The sequence below is a fragment of the Bombus vancouverensis genome, chromosome 2, assembly GCF_051014615.1.
Source record: "Bombus vancouverensis nearcticus chromosome 2, iyBomVanc1_principal, whole genome shotgun sequence".
Classification (NCBI taxonomy): Eukaryota; Metazoa; Arthropoda; class Insecta; order Hymenoptera; family Apidae; genus Bombus; species Bombus vancouverensis.
In genome coordinates, this window is record NC_134912.1 from 18175447 (window position 1) to 18193544 (window position 18098).

The 18098-nt window shown below is 38.2% G+C and overlaps 1 protein-coding gene across 2 annotated transcripts in view; it reads left to right on the forward strand.

Moving 5' to 3' along the window:
- Positions 1-3161: 3161 nt before the first annotated feature.
- Positions 3162-18098, forward strand: part of tj (Maf family bZIP transcription factor traffic jam) — a 78792-nt gene continuing 63855 nt past the window's right edge. For both annotated transcript variants that reach the window (XM_076626588.1, XM_033350818.2), the window contains exons 1-4: positions 3162-4248; positions 7653-8208; positions 13340-13662; positions 15336-15836. In XM_076626588.1, the coding sequence (XP_076482703.1) occupies positions 4165-4248; positions 7653-8208; positions 13340-13662; positions 15336-15758 (1386 nt within the window). In that variant the 5' untranslated portion in view covers positions 3162-4164 and the 3' untranslated portion in view covers positions 15759-15836. The remainder of the gene's footprint in view (positions 4249-7652; positions 8209-13339; positions 13663-15335; positions 15837-18098) is intronic.

Sequence of the window (18098 nt, forward strand, 5' to 3'; positions counted from 1 at the left end):
ATGGTAAAAAAAATTGTAATTATTAGACTGTCCGCAAAGTATCTTTAGTTTGTTTCAAAGAAAATAATACACGCACAATGTGTTTTCTTTTATATTAGTTTATCGAATTATGGACGAACATAATAATAGAAATAGAACGAAATGGATCATACGTGATTCAATAAAATAATATAAAACAGAAATTGTCGCTCATCTATGATCAGCTTATGAAACAACTTAATACTTATTCTAAGAATTAAAAGTTCTAATTCTAATTCTAAATTACGAGTGACAGAGAAGAAATCGATATTGAATCTTAGAGCCTCGCGAAGGAAGATATTAATAAGAACGACGACGTATTAGGATAAAAGAAATTGTTGTTTCTAACCGTTTTATTAATCGAATAGTACATTTTTGCAAACTGGTAGCTAAACGATAGGTATATTTGCCTAAGTTGGATGAATGAGAAAAAACGAAGAATCGTGAGAAGTTAATCCGAATAACAGGTAACTATATATCTACATAGATAATTAGAATTTTATCGTTAATAAAGGGAAAATTGACATTTGATCTTGTGTCGAATGGTAGGTATCTGTATCGTACCGAAACTGTGAAACTCGCTTCGATGTATTACGATGCATTACTATAATAAGCAAGACTATTATCGTAATGATAATAATTACCAATTTATAACGTAATATCTGCGCAAGATAACTTTGGAATACATTTGGTTTATTTAAAAACACTTGCGAGAATATACAAGATTGCGAAACGCGTGCAATGTAACGACAAAATGTTTCGAAAATCAGTGCGATAAGAAATGTAGTTCATGGAAGCGTAGGTATATGTATATGTCGATATTGTGGATACAGTGCACCGAAGTGCGTGTTCCGTGACGTTATTTTACTTTTAAGTACCAAAGTTCAGAAACTTTTCGAAATAAAAGTCGAATATTTACATTTTAAATGAACGAATATCGTACGATGGATGTGATATCACTCACCAATTGTCGTTCGAACGAATAAAATCGAAAATAGGTAGATAGGTACATACGCGGCACAAAGTCCAGTAAAATACGATAATCGATATAAAATCATCTCTTCGATCTCTGCAATATCAAAATTTTCAATACCAAAAATTTGAATAGACAGGAATCACAGCGAGAGAATCTCACAGGTATCTATGAATGGTATCTAATCGTTTTTCTATGAATTAATCAGAAGTCGAATATTTATATTTTAAATGAACGAATATCGTACGATGGATGTGATATCACTCACCAATTGTCGTTCGAACGAATAAAATCTAAAATAGGTAGATAGGTACATACGCGGCACAAAATCCAGTAAAATACGATAATCGATATAAAATCATCTCTTCGATCTCTGCAATATCAAAATTTTCAATACCAAAAATTTGAATGGACAGGAATCACAGCGAGAGAATCTCACAGGTATCTATGAATAGTATCTAATCGTTTTCCTATGAATTAATCAGAAAACGTATTTCGCACTGGGTCATTTGAGATAATCGAAAGGTACGTACACGTATTCGATTATCTCAAATGACCCGGTCAACATTCGACGCTTCGATCGTTGAAAAAACGAAGAACGAACATCGTTATCCGATGATAATTATCCTCGCGGAGGTTCGAGTCGGTTGAATAAGGTCACGCATTTAATCTCGCGCCGTTTCCCTGTCGGAAAACCGACACGGATCGAACTGAAACTCGAACGGCGAGATTTTTCCATTCACATCCACATGCACGATCCCTGGCGGAAACCAGTGACTTCCGCGTTCCCTAATTCCAGTCGCGCGACCGTCAGCATATCGCTAAGTAGGTACACCTATATGTATGTAACTGGGAAGAATAATGACACAACTGTGAAAAAGTAATTTTCCAACGGATCGTAAGATCGATTTTAGCTCGTATTCGAAATTAAATAAGGAGAAGAATATTCGACTATATCGGAAACGAAGCGATCGTCGGATCTTATATTTGAGTTACATTTGAATCTTGTTTATCTGCTTGCTACGAGACATTGCCGAACGTTATCATAATTACGTTAACGAAATTATAATTAACGAATGATTTTACTTATCACGGGTAATGTTACACCTATCCGACTAGTTGTGAGACGATATCACATTTTTGCAAACGAAACAAGCCACGCTCCCTGCAAGTATTTCTCCTCCATATATCTGTCTATCCATTGTATCGTACATTTTCTTCCGAAAGCAACGATAATTGTAAATATTTCCTTACTTCTATCTAACCGATCCAAGCTCGATGGCTAGAAGAATTATTACCTAATCTAACCCGACCCTTGAGGTTTTAGAAAAGCGTATACCTAGAATGTGTCGTAAAAGAGTAAATAATGACGAGTATATCTACTTTATATATTTTACTTTTCAATTTTACTACTGCTATTTACTACAATTATTAAATCTCAATTTAAACAGCATATTGTAATTACTTTTTACGCATGACGAGTGTACTGGTCAAATTAGCCAACTGTTTAAGCAAAACCTACACAGGTATCTTCCTTTAGAAGCTGAGAACCTGCGAATAATTTCCATCGATAGAACAAAACAATCCGTCTATTTACCAACCTTGTGCTTGACTCGATCGCGATATAGTTGCGATTCTTCGGCCAACGATATTTCATCGGCGTGCACGATACGTACACACTTGCGTGTTTCAGTTACGCGGTTCTCCCGCGGAAAATCGTACTCCGATTTGGAGGATCGTGGCCGCGCGATAACGGGTCACCTCTTATATACCGAGCGGCGCTAAATTGAAATCCCGAGAAAAGAGAGCGGTACGCGGCAAAGATCGCTAGGAGACGGCGTATGCGTGTGTGTGTGATGCGCGCGCGCGCGCCTAAGTACAGGCGAAGGGGTGGGGTTAAGCGGAGCAACGCGTCCGCTGAAAAATTATAATAATCACTTTAGAAATTAATGGTACGTCCGCGGAGGCACGGGAGAGATCCGTGCCGGGAGTGACAAGGTGGTTGGCCGATAGTGGGGGGTAAGAGAGCGGCGTGCAAATGGCGACTCCAGCTCCGCCAGCCAATCGTTGCACGCGCACCCCAGAATCGAGTGAACGCTGGTCACGCCTAGTCATGACGTCACCATGTCCTGCGCGTAGAGTCACTTCTCTACCACACTCGTCGGAAGAGTATCACTCGCCACACTCGTATCCAGCGTAGCTTATCACGCGCCTTCTTTTTCTCTTTTCTACTGGATGCCGGCTTGCGACCTACGCGCACGCGACAAAAATCACGATACAACGGTGAGCGATAAGTCAGCCGTTGAGTTCTTCGTACGGATCCGTGAGCCTTCTACGGATACGTTGCAAACTTGACGAAGATCGAAAAATCGAAGTATCGAAGATCGAATGGTTGGAGAGATCGACGAGTCGGTTCTCAGGGCAGGACCGTTTTTTGGCGGGAACAGTTTGGGAAAAGTGTGCCGTGGGTGATAGTGTTGACAGTGCATCGACGTTACGCGAGAGACGCGAAGCACCGTAAACGTCAGCTCTCCGTTCGTGTGAATTCTTCGCAAAACGAAACAATGATCGTGCAACAATGGTGCGATAAAATGGTTACATGGTTCGGAAACAGTGATTAACCTTTCATCCGCTGAACATCGTATATTCCTATTGACTGGAGATACTTATCTTCCCGCCGGTATTATAAATCTACTGTTCGTCGAGTGTTCTATCACGTAGATATATAGAAATATAGCGCTGCTATACGTACATTTTCCATCGGTCCATCTATTTTGAATCGCACGAAACGTCGCTACCGTTCGACAAGACTGTCAAGAGTTGTTGAATTTGCTCGCTGGTGATTGCCATCCGATCGAAAGAACGAGATAAATAAAAATAATAATAAAGTGGAGTTAGGGTGAAAAATCAAGGATTTTGTTGGACGTGGTGGGGGGTGTTGTAATTTGCGAGAAGATCGGGAATAGCGTCCTTCGAATCGTTAGGTGGAGTCGTTTGGAAAAGTGGTCACGACGCAACAAACGGTGACGAGTTGTCCAGGGGGTGGCGAAGGCGGCGGCGGTGCAGGTGGCGGTGGCGGTGGCAGCGAGAAGACGGTCCCGTATGCGGCTACGACGGGTCCGGTAGAGGAGGTGGAGGCGCAGGAGGTGGAGGTAGAGGTCGACGAGGTTAAGATGGAAGCCGAGGAGCATCTCGCGAGAGAATACGTACAGGAGTTTGTTCTCGATCATCTCGATCCCGCCGACGTCAAACGAGAGGTTAGTCGTTGATTCCTCCCGTTGGAGGTTAACATTCTCTTATATTCGTATTAGCTGTGTTTTATCGTACATCCGTACTTATATACCTATATGTTACGGCGAAAGCGTCAAATTTAGTAAATAGTACGTACGTATACACGACTGTGTGGGTTCGTCGGTGTATACGAATTTACACGAGGTTCCGAAGTACGAAAGTATAGGTAGGTAGATGCAAAGAAATTCGTATCTAGTATTTTTAATAAGTTTGTTTGTTTAGATGTACTATGCGAATAATGTAGTAGTGTGTTTCTGCTACTAGTGACAAAGCTTAAATTTTGTTGTTTCAAGATAGATATTTACATATTTGTGAAAAGTGACGTGTGTGTTTACCTACGCGTAGGGTATCTATTTACCAAACTAATGCGTATATTCGCTTTAACGTATAGGTATGTATAATGTACACTTAATACGTAGTATCGAATATTTACTATATAGAAAATATTATATGTATGCTATGTAAGTATTAGATTTACTGTATGAATATACTTACCTACCTAAATAACGTTTGCACGTTTACACGATAGCTAAATATACCTGCCTATGGAATGCACATAATATATAAAATAGCCAAAGTAAAGCGGAACAAGTCCCTATTTCGGTTTCGTTCCTTTAATTGGTCTTCGTAAGAATACGAAATTCCCCAAACATCCACAGTCGATATTAAATTAGGATTTACATACATATATACATACATATATATAAAGAGAGAGAGAGAGAAAGAGAGAGAGAGAGAGTTAGATATTTTGATTTATTTTTCAATATCGTGAACGTTTTTATTTTCATTTGCATCTAATAAGAATTAAATTTAGTAATTAATCGAGCTTGACTCGATAAATGACAGCGTTGTATAGGGATTTTTATAGTTTACGATGTCGCTTGAGTCTTTGAATTGAAATATTCGAGAATATAATTCGAATATGTAATATAATATGATATATAATATAACATAAATGTGATCACTATCTTGATGTTTTGCATTGGAAATATCTTACTTTAAATGGAAAGAGTATAAGTAGGTACTTAGGTACTCGTACATTTTAATAAAGTTTCGCCCAAACACGAAAGGCGTTCTTACAACGATATTAAAAATAACTCCATGTTACAAAACGAGGTAAAATTCAACAAGTAGGTATTATTATCTATAGTTCATCGACTACATGGTAAAACGAGATTGACCAGTACCTAAACGACGGAAAACTATGATAACTTCTTAATCACGATGCATCGTGTATTAAGTATAAGTTACTTTTCGAAACATTGATTTTTTATTCTAAATTAAGTGTACTTGTTACGCGGTTTCTTTCACGACAGAATTAATTTATCGAATTATACCAACGATCGGAAAATAATTTTCGTTACGGGTGTCTGTCGATTCATCGAATCTGCTCGTCGATGGGCGTTCATTGAAAAAGATTATTCGCAAGTTATATTTTTTTGTTTTTTTTCTCCTCTTTTTTTTTTTAGCGAACACAGAGACGAATTAATTCATACGCGTTGTGATTTAACACACGCTGAAAGTTTCCACTGACGTTGAAATCGTGTGTGTAAATGGAGTCACGTGCGTTGTTCTACGTTATATAAGCTTGAAATTATTACGTTATATATTTATATGAAAAGCGGAAAACGGAACATGTTTCCATATAAACATCGGACGACAAATACTAAACTCTTCGACCGATTTCTCGAGGTTTTCAGATTTCAATGAAAAATAGATACCTACCGTTATCACGAAAATTACACAAGTATCGATCGAACGATATATTTTTCTACGCGAAATAGACGTTAGTTCAAACTTTTCTTTTTTAATTTTCCTGCCCCAAGAATTTCTTGTTTACAAAAATTGTGATAATGTATTATTATAGGTAGGTACACGCGTTAAGAGATAGTTATCTATCTACCTACTTGGAAAAGATATTTCAGGTTTGTATTTTAATTCTAATAAATCGATAAAAGAAATTTGATGGTACGTTTGATGGAAATTTCGGTTTACGTTTAAGAATCACATAATTTCTAGATACGTTACTCGTTGTTACTTAAATACTTAGGTCAACGAATTAGTGCTTAAATCAATCGCGTCTCTATAAGCAATGCTCAAAGTATTACTTACATAATAATAATCCATATACTTTCGAAACACGTCGATCCATTATCAAATAGACAACTTGCCACCATTTCCAATCTGATTAATTGCATCGTGTATCATCTCCATTTCTATTTTCTTCCATACTTGATGTCTGGAACACGGAGTAAAAAAATAGCCGGAATAGCATAAATTATGAGGAGAATTAGATATTAAATTTATAAACTAAGCCTATAAATCGATTAAACTTTATTTGTGGAAACTAATTTGTCTTCGTCGAAGTAGCATAATATCAATCAATATTATCAAATGTATTTCAAATGTATACGTGTTGACACTCGTTGATATTTTTACTTGTCTTTGCCGATAAAAAAATTATATCAGGACAAGTAACGTTTATACGAGATAATTAAGTAATATCTTTTATTACACAATGATGTTTATTTTCCTGTACCAACTAACTTTCTCCTGGAACGATTTGTTTGTATCGACAAGAATAACCAAGATATTAACGAATGATAGATAAACGAAATATGTAATGTACCTATCTCGTAGATGTAATATAACGTGTGACAGGGTAAGCTAGGAATCAGAAGGATATTTGAGTTGAGCTAAGTAATTCGTTTTGTAATTTGCCAAATTCGGTTATCAACATAACGGGAATACCGGAATCTAAGTTTGAAAATAGATTATATGATTCTTTATTAGTGGCGTAACGAATAGCAAAGTATACGTTGTGTACTTACATAGTCAGCTCGCTAGTCATAATTTTCTTTGAGGATAAAACTCCTACTCATAGGGATGAGAAGATCGTTCAGCTAACGTTAATAGTTAACAATAATAGTCACTAATGAATTTTGATTCTCAGTTGTAATTATCGTAATTCGGTAGTGTATACAGGGTGGTTGGTAACTGGTGGTACAAGGCGGAAAGGGGGTGATTCTACGCGAAAAAAGAAGTCGAAAATATAGAATACAAATTTTTCGTTCGAGGCTTTGTTTTCGAGAAAATCGACTTTGAATTTTCGTTCGGTACGCCTGCACTTTATCGCGTCTCGTTATAACGGATCTCACTGTAGATCGTTGTCTCGATGGAAAAATAAAAAAAAAAAGATTTTTATTCTATATTTTCGACTTCTTTTTTCGCGTAGAATCACCACCTTTCCGCTTGTACCACTAGTTACCAACCAACCTGTGTATGTAACACGTGCTTCATTTCTAGAAATCATTTGATCATTTGATTATTTGAAAGAAAGAAATTAACGAATGGCTATTTGATCATCCAGGTAAGAATCAGCTCACCAATGATGGTGAACGGTAGTGTGGTGCAATTACCTGGCCAGGCTCTACAAGCGCAAGGTCTGGCTCTAGCGCCTCTGACGCCGCCGGCGCACGAGCTTGAGCAACCCCATCCGCTTTACGGACAGCCGCACATTCAGGTGCAGCACGGCGTCCTGGTGAAGGCACCACCGGGTGCAGCTTCTCATCTGACGACCCTTTCGCATCCTGGAACACCGCCGGATACTCCTCCGGTCTCAGCGTCGCCCCCACCGTTGCAATTGCATCGGGGCGATCGCGATTCCCGCGATAGAAGTCTGTTTCTTCATTTGCAACAACCTAGCTCCATCGTACAAGACGATATGCAGGCTGGTGAGGGCTTTTGCAGACAGCCCGGAGTCATGGGTTGGTTGACGCAGTCCCTGAGGCAGGAACCGCTCGACCTCAGGCCTCACTGCCCTCAAGAACAAACACCGGAACCTCATCACGAGGCTTGGCCCTCCGCACCCATGCACCATCATTTTCAAGACCCGCAACACCTGCAGCGTCACACCAAGCATACAGGTGAGTGTAGGTAGAGTTTAGATATTTCCGGGGCTTTCGAACGAGGCAGTTTGGTTACTTTTCCGTAACGAAACGCGATTTTGAGCGTTCGAAACAAGGTAGATCTCTGAGAGAGATGGATTTCGTTGTTAACTCTTCCTCGTTTCTCTTGAACCATTTTTTTTTATTATATTGTATTTCTCTACTGTTAGAACGTTTATTAAAGTCGAGGGAAGTAAGGAGGAATCGTCGCTGATGCGCGTGAACTCTCGTTTCAGTTTCAAGCTGAAGATTTTCTCGAAACATCAAAAGTCTTGCCCTTGGTTGAAACAAAAACGGCATTGATATATTTTAAATTTAAAAAATTAACAATTTTTTAATGTACCGAGTCGTTGTATGTTTGTCGGTTTGTATGCAGTGTTATAGGATATATATGTCGGAGATGAAAGGACACCGGAGCCTTCCCTCTGGAACTTCGGGAAAATCCGTAAAATTGTAATTAAAGCTTACAGTTGTAATTAAACAATTTGCGGTCATTCTGCCCAATGGTACTTGTTTGCGATTTGTGATAATAAACTTGGGCTCAAGGCGACCATTAGCCGCCGAACGTAGCCGCGGTCAACGGGACGGGCGCTTCATCTAACAAAGGTATGGAGCGATAGTATGATCCCCGTTAAAAGAAATACCCATAGAGGTACCTGACAGTAAAACATTCCAACGGTTCCTTCGGACAATGAATACCAGATGTTGAGGCCACCTACACGGCACAAGTGCAGTTAGCCTGAGGACCCGCTATAAAACCTGAGGTTTTTGGTAATTAAGATTGTTCAAACGGACAGGCAGCCTTTGTCCCAAATTAACCAATTGACAGCAACGTCAATTTCCCTTACTTTCGGAACGAGGGCTATACTCTACGAATCCGATGATCTCGTGTCCTTAGACACACCCCATCATAGTTTTGATGCCTCGGTGGCATCATCGGGATGAAAATTCATTCTTTCTTGCGATCTCATCGATGAAGAGAGTAGCGCCTTACGATCTGTGAGTATTGTGTGAGCAAGTATATCTATCCTCCCATTGACCGTGGATTCGTTATCGAACCTAAGACCAACGTCACTAGTATCGCCAGTGCCCAACCACCGCGGTTGATCGTCGAATCGGTAGTATCCATACTCGTGTTACTAGGCCGTACCTTCGTTATAACACAGCGATGGCCAATTCCAATGAAGATCTAGCAAACGCCCACAACCCTATTCCTGACGATTCTCCGACATACATATAGTTAGCAGGATATAGTATCTGTATGGATAACCACGGAAAAAAATAAATCAAATTTTGGACAGCATTTTTTTACTATTAGAAGTAAGATGGATCGCTGAAACGAAAGTTATATCGTTTTATTAAATGTGATTATAGTCGTTGTAGTATACAATAGTCGTGGGTTAGAATCGCAACTACATGTTACGTTAAAGTATATTTTATGACAAAACAAATGCCTGAAACAACGGAGTGATATTACTTCATCTGAGCACTTGAAGAATTAGTATTTTTAGAGAAATTAAAAAGCTGATCGTCGCGTCGAAAATTTTCTTAAAATTCCTAAATCTATCTTATTGCAACGACTGTAAAAGATAGTACCGATGCATTATGTTTATCTCTGTTAGAGTTTCATCTCTACGCGAATTATCCTACTCGCTGGCTGCGCAAACTTTCTGCTCATATCATAATCCTAACATATCCTCTTGAAAGTGATTTTTGTATTTTTATTTTGTGAGACAAAGCACGTGCTAAATACACTTTAGCTTGAAATTTTTGGCTACTGTGAGCCATTGGCGCGATGAATTAGCATTAGATTGAAATCGTTGGTACATCAACGTACCTACTTTTCATTTGTCGTAACATTGAAACGATCGAGTGGCTTTTAAAGGATTAGAAGATCACAAATTGAGCGAGAATTCTCAGTTACATGTGGTTGATATAAGGATAGGTAATTAACTATTTTGAATTATGTTTATTGAATTACAAAATAGCGAAAGATTTATTAGAGAAGGGTGTAAGGATATTCTAAATGTCGCACCTAAATTTAGAATGATAGATCTGATCAATCCAATCGACCCCTGCAATTCGCGTGTAATTTTAGACTAAGCTTAAAGTCATCGTTCTTGATAAGAATAACAATGATATGATTCCGAGTTTGTTTAAATTTCTTACTAACGCGTTAAAAGATACAACAACAAATTCTGGCAAAAGTGAAAACGTGTACACGAGATCAACTGCAAAGTATAATAACAACGTAAGATCGTGCCACGTCTAACAACATGTTTCGAACATTGGCCACGCAATTACAAATTGTAATCATGATCATGCGTCTGTTTGATTCCTTGCCGTCTTATATCAAATAAAACAAATATTGGGTTGACAACTAAGTGATTGCGGATTTTGTCATTAGGTGGTAATGACAAAATGACCGATTTGTGGTGGAATTGTAGAGGACTGATAAAACGCTAACGAGAACTTGCTGTTGTAACCCGTCAAATGTATTCGAAATAAATGAAATAAATATAGACAATGTCCAAAATCGTTCGTACAAACGTATTCGCAAAGACAGTGTGTGATCGTTCGCAGATAACTCGTAGATATTGATGGATAACTCGTACGACTCGTGAAACATTAGGTGGTAATGACAAAATCCGCAATTACTTAGTTATCAAGCCAATATAATGTATGTACACGTATCTTTTTGTGTTATAGTTTGATTGAATAGAGATAAATACGTCAAGATGGATTCGTTATTGGGTAAAATATATAAAAAGAAATACAGACGAATTATGTAATATTTAACGATAACTTATAAAGTACGAACCTTTTGTTGAAATAAAATGTCAAACGCGACTTGTTCTTTGCGACATACAGCCAAGAGTTTCAAATCTTTCGCAACTTTAACACTAGAACTACAGATAGTTAAGACGAAGCTATTTCTACCAAAACCAGTGAAAATGACTGGCCTTTGAAAAATACGTAATACGAGAATATTTTTATATTTATTGATTTATTACTTTTTTACAGAAGCAATTCCATGTTATGGTATTTTTGGTATTATTAATCCATCTGGGACTATGATCCTTAAACGAGGGTTGACATATTTATAAAATTGTAGAAAATTGTAGAAAATCGTAGAATAGAATTTTGATTGCTGTGATATTTCTAGCGTTAGCATTTAGCGATCTAGCGATCGATCCGGAATTTTCCTGATATCTGATATCATCATATCGAATGGTACGCGGTAAAAATTTTAAAAACGTGTGAGAAATTGTAGAAAACGAGGAAACTGGCTAATTGAGGTTCGATAAACAGATCGCAGGACCCTTTTACACTTTGACGAGTAATTTTGACTGCTATTGGTATAAGTAGCCTTGATACAAAATTATTTTCAGTTTGAATACATAAAAAACAAAATAAAATTCATTATATTATTCTTTTAGTTATCGTTGCGAAAGTTATTACATCATTGTGGAAAAAATATAACACGAAGTAAGAATTTTAAAATAAAATCGTAAAACCAGTCAATTTGACTGGTGTGGTAGTTCTAGTGTTAACGATCATTATCGCGATTACTTTTACTATGCAGAACAGAGGTGTGAATGTATACTTAAATGTATACTTAATGTATACTTAAAACATTTTAAGTATACGGCAGACAGAGACGATGTTCATTTTACGATTACCTATCTTGAAAGTTTTTCGATTCGACGACGCTGCGATGCAATTTAAAAAATGTCCACAATGTAACGAAATTCGAATTTTCATCGTGAAAGCGAAACGAAAAAGCAATTCCGTAAAGTAGCCGGAAAATTAAGAAATTTCGCTTCTATGTTATTACCTACCGGTAGGTTTATACTACCAGCTGTGGAGAAAGGTTTTCAGTTTTACGTTCAGTGCTTTCAGTTTTACGTTCGACTTACATTCGATTTTTGTGAACGAAACATATTTCATTTCTGAAAATCGAAGTATCTCCGATTACTAAAATATCTTCCGTTGATACGAATGGCTTCGTTTCCATTTCTCAACCCTTTTAATTCGGGAATTCTCGCTATTTTTGCATCTCCAACTTCATACGATTGATTCGCGATTAGAATCAAGATCTTTTTGGGAAGATTTCTAACACTTTTTACGTACCACACGTACCTTGGCATTGTCGTTGAGAGTAGGACACTTTGTTTCTATAGATTTAGCGTTGTTTCTGTTTTCACTGAAACGCAAACAGATTGCAGCGTTAAACGGCATTTATTAAAAAATGCGCTATTTAAATAATTAAATGTCAGTACAATAGACACGTGAAAGGACGATGAAACATTTGGATTGAAAGCGACGAAGCTAAAGTTTTGAAACAGTGGAAGTGTTAAAATATGGAAACGATTGAACACGGAGAGTAGCGTGACAGGTTGTTGCAATTGGATATTTTTGTAGCTTTCTACTTTCCCACTAATTTCGCTGGTGCGATCGTTAGTGAACAGTCGGCAAGCAATAATTGATACGAAACGTCGAACAGATATAAATTTAAGATTATACCGATAATCGTTCCATCTATTTTCCAGCGTGTCACGTTAAATCAGAATATATCTTTAGATGTTCCTTCATTGTGCTACTTACACGACTATAATCAAAAAGGATCCACTTTCGAGTATTTCGTCAAATACGTTGGTCGTTCTTAATCGTCTCGCGCAGAGATCTCGCGGTGCAACGTTGCTCAACGAAAGTCTCCAACCATTGGCTTGGCAACTAAGTGATTGCGGATTTTGTCAATACCACCTAATGACAAAATCCGCAATCATTTAGTTGCAAAGCCGATAGACCTCACAACGAGTGTGTCTTCTCACGAGATGTTTCCACGCTTTCGCGAATTCAAGCGTAACGTTTCGGTTCACCACGCGCCTAATTTACGAGTAGCCACCAACGAGTCAGCCACGTTACACGCAAAGTATGTTACACGTTTAAAGGCAAATTTTCCGCACGCGAGACGACATTCGGTTTCGAATACTGGAAAATCGGCGTGTCAAACGTCTCGCGATGAGAAGGGGTTAATAAGGAGGCACAAAATGGTTTATCCTTTAGAAAGAAGAAGACTGGAAGTCGGCAAATATTGTTGTCGCAGGTGGATACATCACGATGTCAGGCCACATAGAATACTATGGAAGTACGGGAACAGGCGGCGGGATGCTTCCCGCGGGCGGAAGTGGAATGTCGGGAATGGAAGACAGCATGCAGGGCATACAGATGCAACCGGGAAGACCGATGAGCGTTTGTTCAGTGAGTTCTTGCGCCGCTGGTGGCTCGACTCCACCGCACAGAGGCAATGTCCTTTACCAGAATTGCGGGAGTAACAATCCCCAGGAAGAACTCATGAACGACGAGCTGCTCATGTCGCTTTCCGTACGCGAATTGAACAAACGCCTTCATGGTTGCCCGCGGGAAGAGGTGAGTCAGGTCTCTTACATTTTTAACGACACTTTCGCATAGGTAATGCCTCGCTTTCGTTTCATTCACAATTTTCAGTTCGCCACTCGTTTGCTCCGCGTGTTTCTACCTTTTGCGATTCTTTTTCCTATGGTAGAACTTTGATTATTACGGCAATACGAATCGAAGGAACGACCGATCAATGGGAAACTTCAGCATGATTATTTCGTCAGACAATTCAGAAAATAAGAATAAGAAGCGAAAGAAATTGTCGTGTTTTTATTCAAAGATATTCTTTAACACGTTTTTTCGCGTTAACTGTCTTTCCCTCGACATTTGCTATTGATAATCGTCAGGAAAACGTTTTCCAGCTATCCAAAGATCGTTTAGTCTTGAAAAAGCTCGTCAAACTGTCTGGCAAAATTGATATTAATATCTGTAAGATAGTTCGAAATAAATGATCCTCTCTCGTACGAGGACAAAGTTATTCGAGTATCCGAAGAGAGCGCGAAATGATCAATGCGAATAATCAGGTTCTACCGTATACAAATTTCTTTATCGCGGAGTTGGTACGATTTCTTGCAAACTGTTTGCGCTTATTGGCCGTAACGATGATGGATTATTTAACGATAGCGATTAAGATGAATGGATCCGAAGAGAATTTTTTGGCGAAATCGCGAAATACATAGAATTTTCCTACTTAGATAACTACGTGTGAAGTAAGCGTGAATTGGTATATTGGTATCTATGTATTATCCATGACTGCAGTAGAACGAACTGTTTGTTGATTAGACGCGCGAGTTGTCGTTGTTCGCGATGTTAGTGTCCTTTCGTTTTTAACTTCTTTTTATACACGATTTTTAAAATTAGTATTCAGCTGGAGAAGTTTTCTCAAATCATTTCCACAGTACTTTCGATTCACCTTGTACGAGATGATCTACATATTATTAGCGATATTTGAATTCTAAAACAGTTTTTGCGTAGTTATACGATACATTAAATATATTCTCTTTTAGTTATACGTAGCATACGAAGAATTGAAACATTTTTTCCGTCCCTTCGATATAGAAACGTAGGATTCGTTTGAAAAAATTAACATTTATACGCAAGTAACACATTGATGCTTTAATTAGAATCTACCTTGACACGCAACTACGATACATCATTTTAATTAACGTATTTCGCGAATCTGTCGTCCGAGGAAATGACGAGCTAGCTCGTCGTTCGTATATTTTAGGGATAGTAAATTATACGACGAAGCAACATTAAATAATTATATTTCTATCGAAAGCATATTGTCACGTTTACCTTCGCGACGAACGAAACAAAGTAATTCGACTTCGTTAATCTTAAATTTCCAAATAAGAAAACTACGTACTCGGATTACGGACGAACTCTAACGTGGACAACTATGTTTCTTGCAAAAATTTGTTACCTTCTATCGAAAGTATCACGAAATCGCTGTGGATCCCTGTTCTTTGGATATTTTTACGTTGACGGTAAACAAGTTACGTAAAAGTAAAGCTTCAAGCTTCTTTTTACGCTGTTTGCATGACCAGCGTATTAATTACCCCCACGTACGGGTTAACTAACGAAATAATACAGAACCATACCAATTCACCTCTTACGACACTCTTATCCTCACGACTTTCCATCGAATTTGTTGGTAAAACGGATCTCCCTGTTCTACAAAGGTGGTGCGTCTGAAGCAAAAGCGGCGAACCTTGAAGAATCGTGGTTACGCTCAGAATTGCCGTAGCAAACGATTGCAACAACGACACGACCTCGAGACGACAAATCGCAATCTGCAGAATGAACTTCAGCGAATGAAGATCGAGATGGCTCGGCTCCAGCAAGAACGTGATCTTTTCAAACAAAGATGGGATATCCTTAGAACGCGACAGAGCCATACTCATAATCACAGCCACAATCATCATCAGCAACAGGCGTCGCAGCAGCAGCAGCAGCAGCAGCAACAACAACAACAACAGCAAGCGCAATCGCAACAGCCGCAGCCGCAGCAGCATCAATCCCAAAATCAACAACAGCAACAACAACAACCGCCTCCGCAACAGCAACATCAACCAGCGCCTGCGAGTCCAGAAGTTTATCTGTGACATCGACAGCGCCGAGGAGGCGCTTGCTGGACCTGAACAGACATCCGTCGTGCGCTCGTTGTACGAGATTCTCGATCGGTGAGTAGCGACTATTATTTTTCTTTCTACTTCGAGCAAAGTAAGAGAGCTGTGCAGTTTGTCCGTTTTTAAGGTCCTGCGAGGACGAGCGACTTTTTCACGCTGCCTTTTCTCTGCCAGCTCTGCGTCGTGTGTCTGTCTTCGTTGTTTTTAACCGAGAAAACGAAGGAAAACACGCAGCGAGGACGCAGCGTGAAAAAATCGCTCGTTCGCGCCGCATCTAAAGGGGATTTTCGTTTTAACGTAGCGTATTGTGTTAGGATATTACTTGCGGATATTTATGCAAATCTATATCTTTGTAGAGACGATTAATCCTTAAAGGCAATCGTCGAAGGAAATCGCGTTAATTCTCTCGCGGATTTTTTATCTTCCAGTTGTAGTGCGCATTTTTCGTTAGTTTAAAGATCAACGAAATCAAACAGATCAAACGTTTTACTCTGATCCAATGTCGGGCAAAGAATAGAAAAATTATCGTTCGCAATAGTTACGATAATATAATCTTACAAGAAACCGATATTAAAACAAAATTTCAGAGGGTTTAAAAAACGAAACGTAGGCAGATTTTTGTTTCACGTAATAAATATCATCGCGATTATTGTACTCTGGTTATATCATAGATTTTTGTATAAATATCGTGTTTATTCTGGTTAGTCTTATACCTTCGATGAAATATCCAATAATTGCATAAAAATCCGCAATTTAGTTTATTATTATTTGTACATTTGAACAACGTACGTATTTAAAGTAACCCTTTTCAGTATTGTTGATGTTCCGATGACAATCGTTTTCTTAGAATTATGGTGTTCCAAGGTCTTTTTATTCGAGTTCCTGAAGGATACTTGGACTATAATATTTTTGTCACTTTAATAATAACGATATTTATATTATTACCGTGAATGTTTCAAGATTTCAATTCAGTTTTGTTATTTAAGTTTTCGGAATAACTAATTGAGAATTGTAAATGTAATTCCATAGCGTTTACTCGATCGAATGAACTTTTCCTAGTTTTCTATATGATGTTAGGTATACGCACATGCATACAGTTTACGCATTAGATACAGAGTTCTTTCTAATTTGATATCTTCTATTTTGTTTTCTATTTGTTACTCGTTACAGTTGGTTTGACATCTTCTTCATTTTTAACAGTAATATTGTTTCTTTAGATTCTTGGACGTTCCATCTACCTATTTGTATATTTCGTAACAAAACGAAGACATCGGTTCTCGTATTTTTGTCAAGAACAATGCAAAACGATCGTTCGAATAGGATTAAAGCTGTCCTTTAGATTTTCCATCGGATCAACTTGTAATCTCTGCGTAAATCCTCATATTATAACGAAAATCCTTTCGGCTTTACGTCTCTCCAGAAATATATTCAGAATCTCGATCTTCGTAAACTACACTGCAATGTTTATTTATTTTCTTTATTCCAATTATTTTCCGCCGCGTAGTATTCACGGAAGAAACATTCTATTTTCCAAGAACGTAAGTTAAAAGCCAGAAGTCTTATGGAATTCGTGATTTCAAAGAGTTTCTTTCTTTTTTCTACTTCCAATATCCTTCGTTCAATTCGTTTCAAAAAGTGACATTATTTCTGCCTGAAAGAAGGCGATCGAATATCGAAGACAACCGAAGAATAGTTGATAGTTATTTGCAAAATGATCGATCTTACCGATCTTCAATGACCTTGAAATACGCTATCAACGTCTTTTCCCGTACAACTTCTCCCCGCACGTGTTAACGTTGCTCGATTTTAATTTCCGCGAAAAACCAGTTCAATATACCTTGCGATTATTTTGATCAATTTGCTTCCATTTGGCACAGAAGGACGTGCTAACTTATTTTCTACGATCATTCTCGACTCACGTAAGAAAGAAAACTCAATGGATTGAATTTGGGTTAGATGATTATCGTTTGACGGTGTCGACGATATAACAAATTCATATGTTGAGTAACAAGAGCGATACAAGTCATAGTAAGTCTCGTATTATATTATTGTTATTCAAAACTGGCAACACTATATTTGAAAAAACGGGACTGTTCGATGATTAAAATCATCGTACGCCGTGGAAACAGAAACTTTGGCGAATATCTCGGAGAGTAAAGCCGAGCGACGGTAACACGTACAGGGAAAAGTTGTTGCGAATGTCGAACCTGACAATATATTTCAAGATTATTGGAATCGGCGAGTTGGTCCGCTCCGTGACCAAACGATTGCTTTAGAACGAAATAATTGTTTTTAGCTCGGGAAGCGAAATCATAA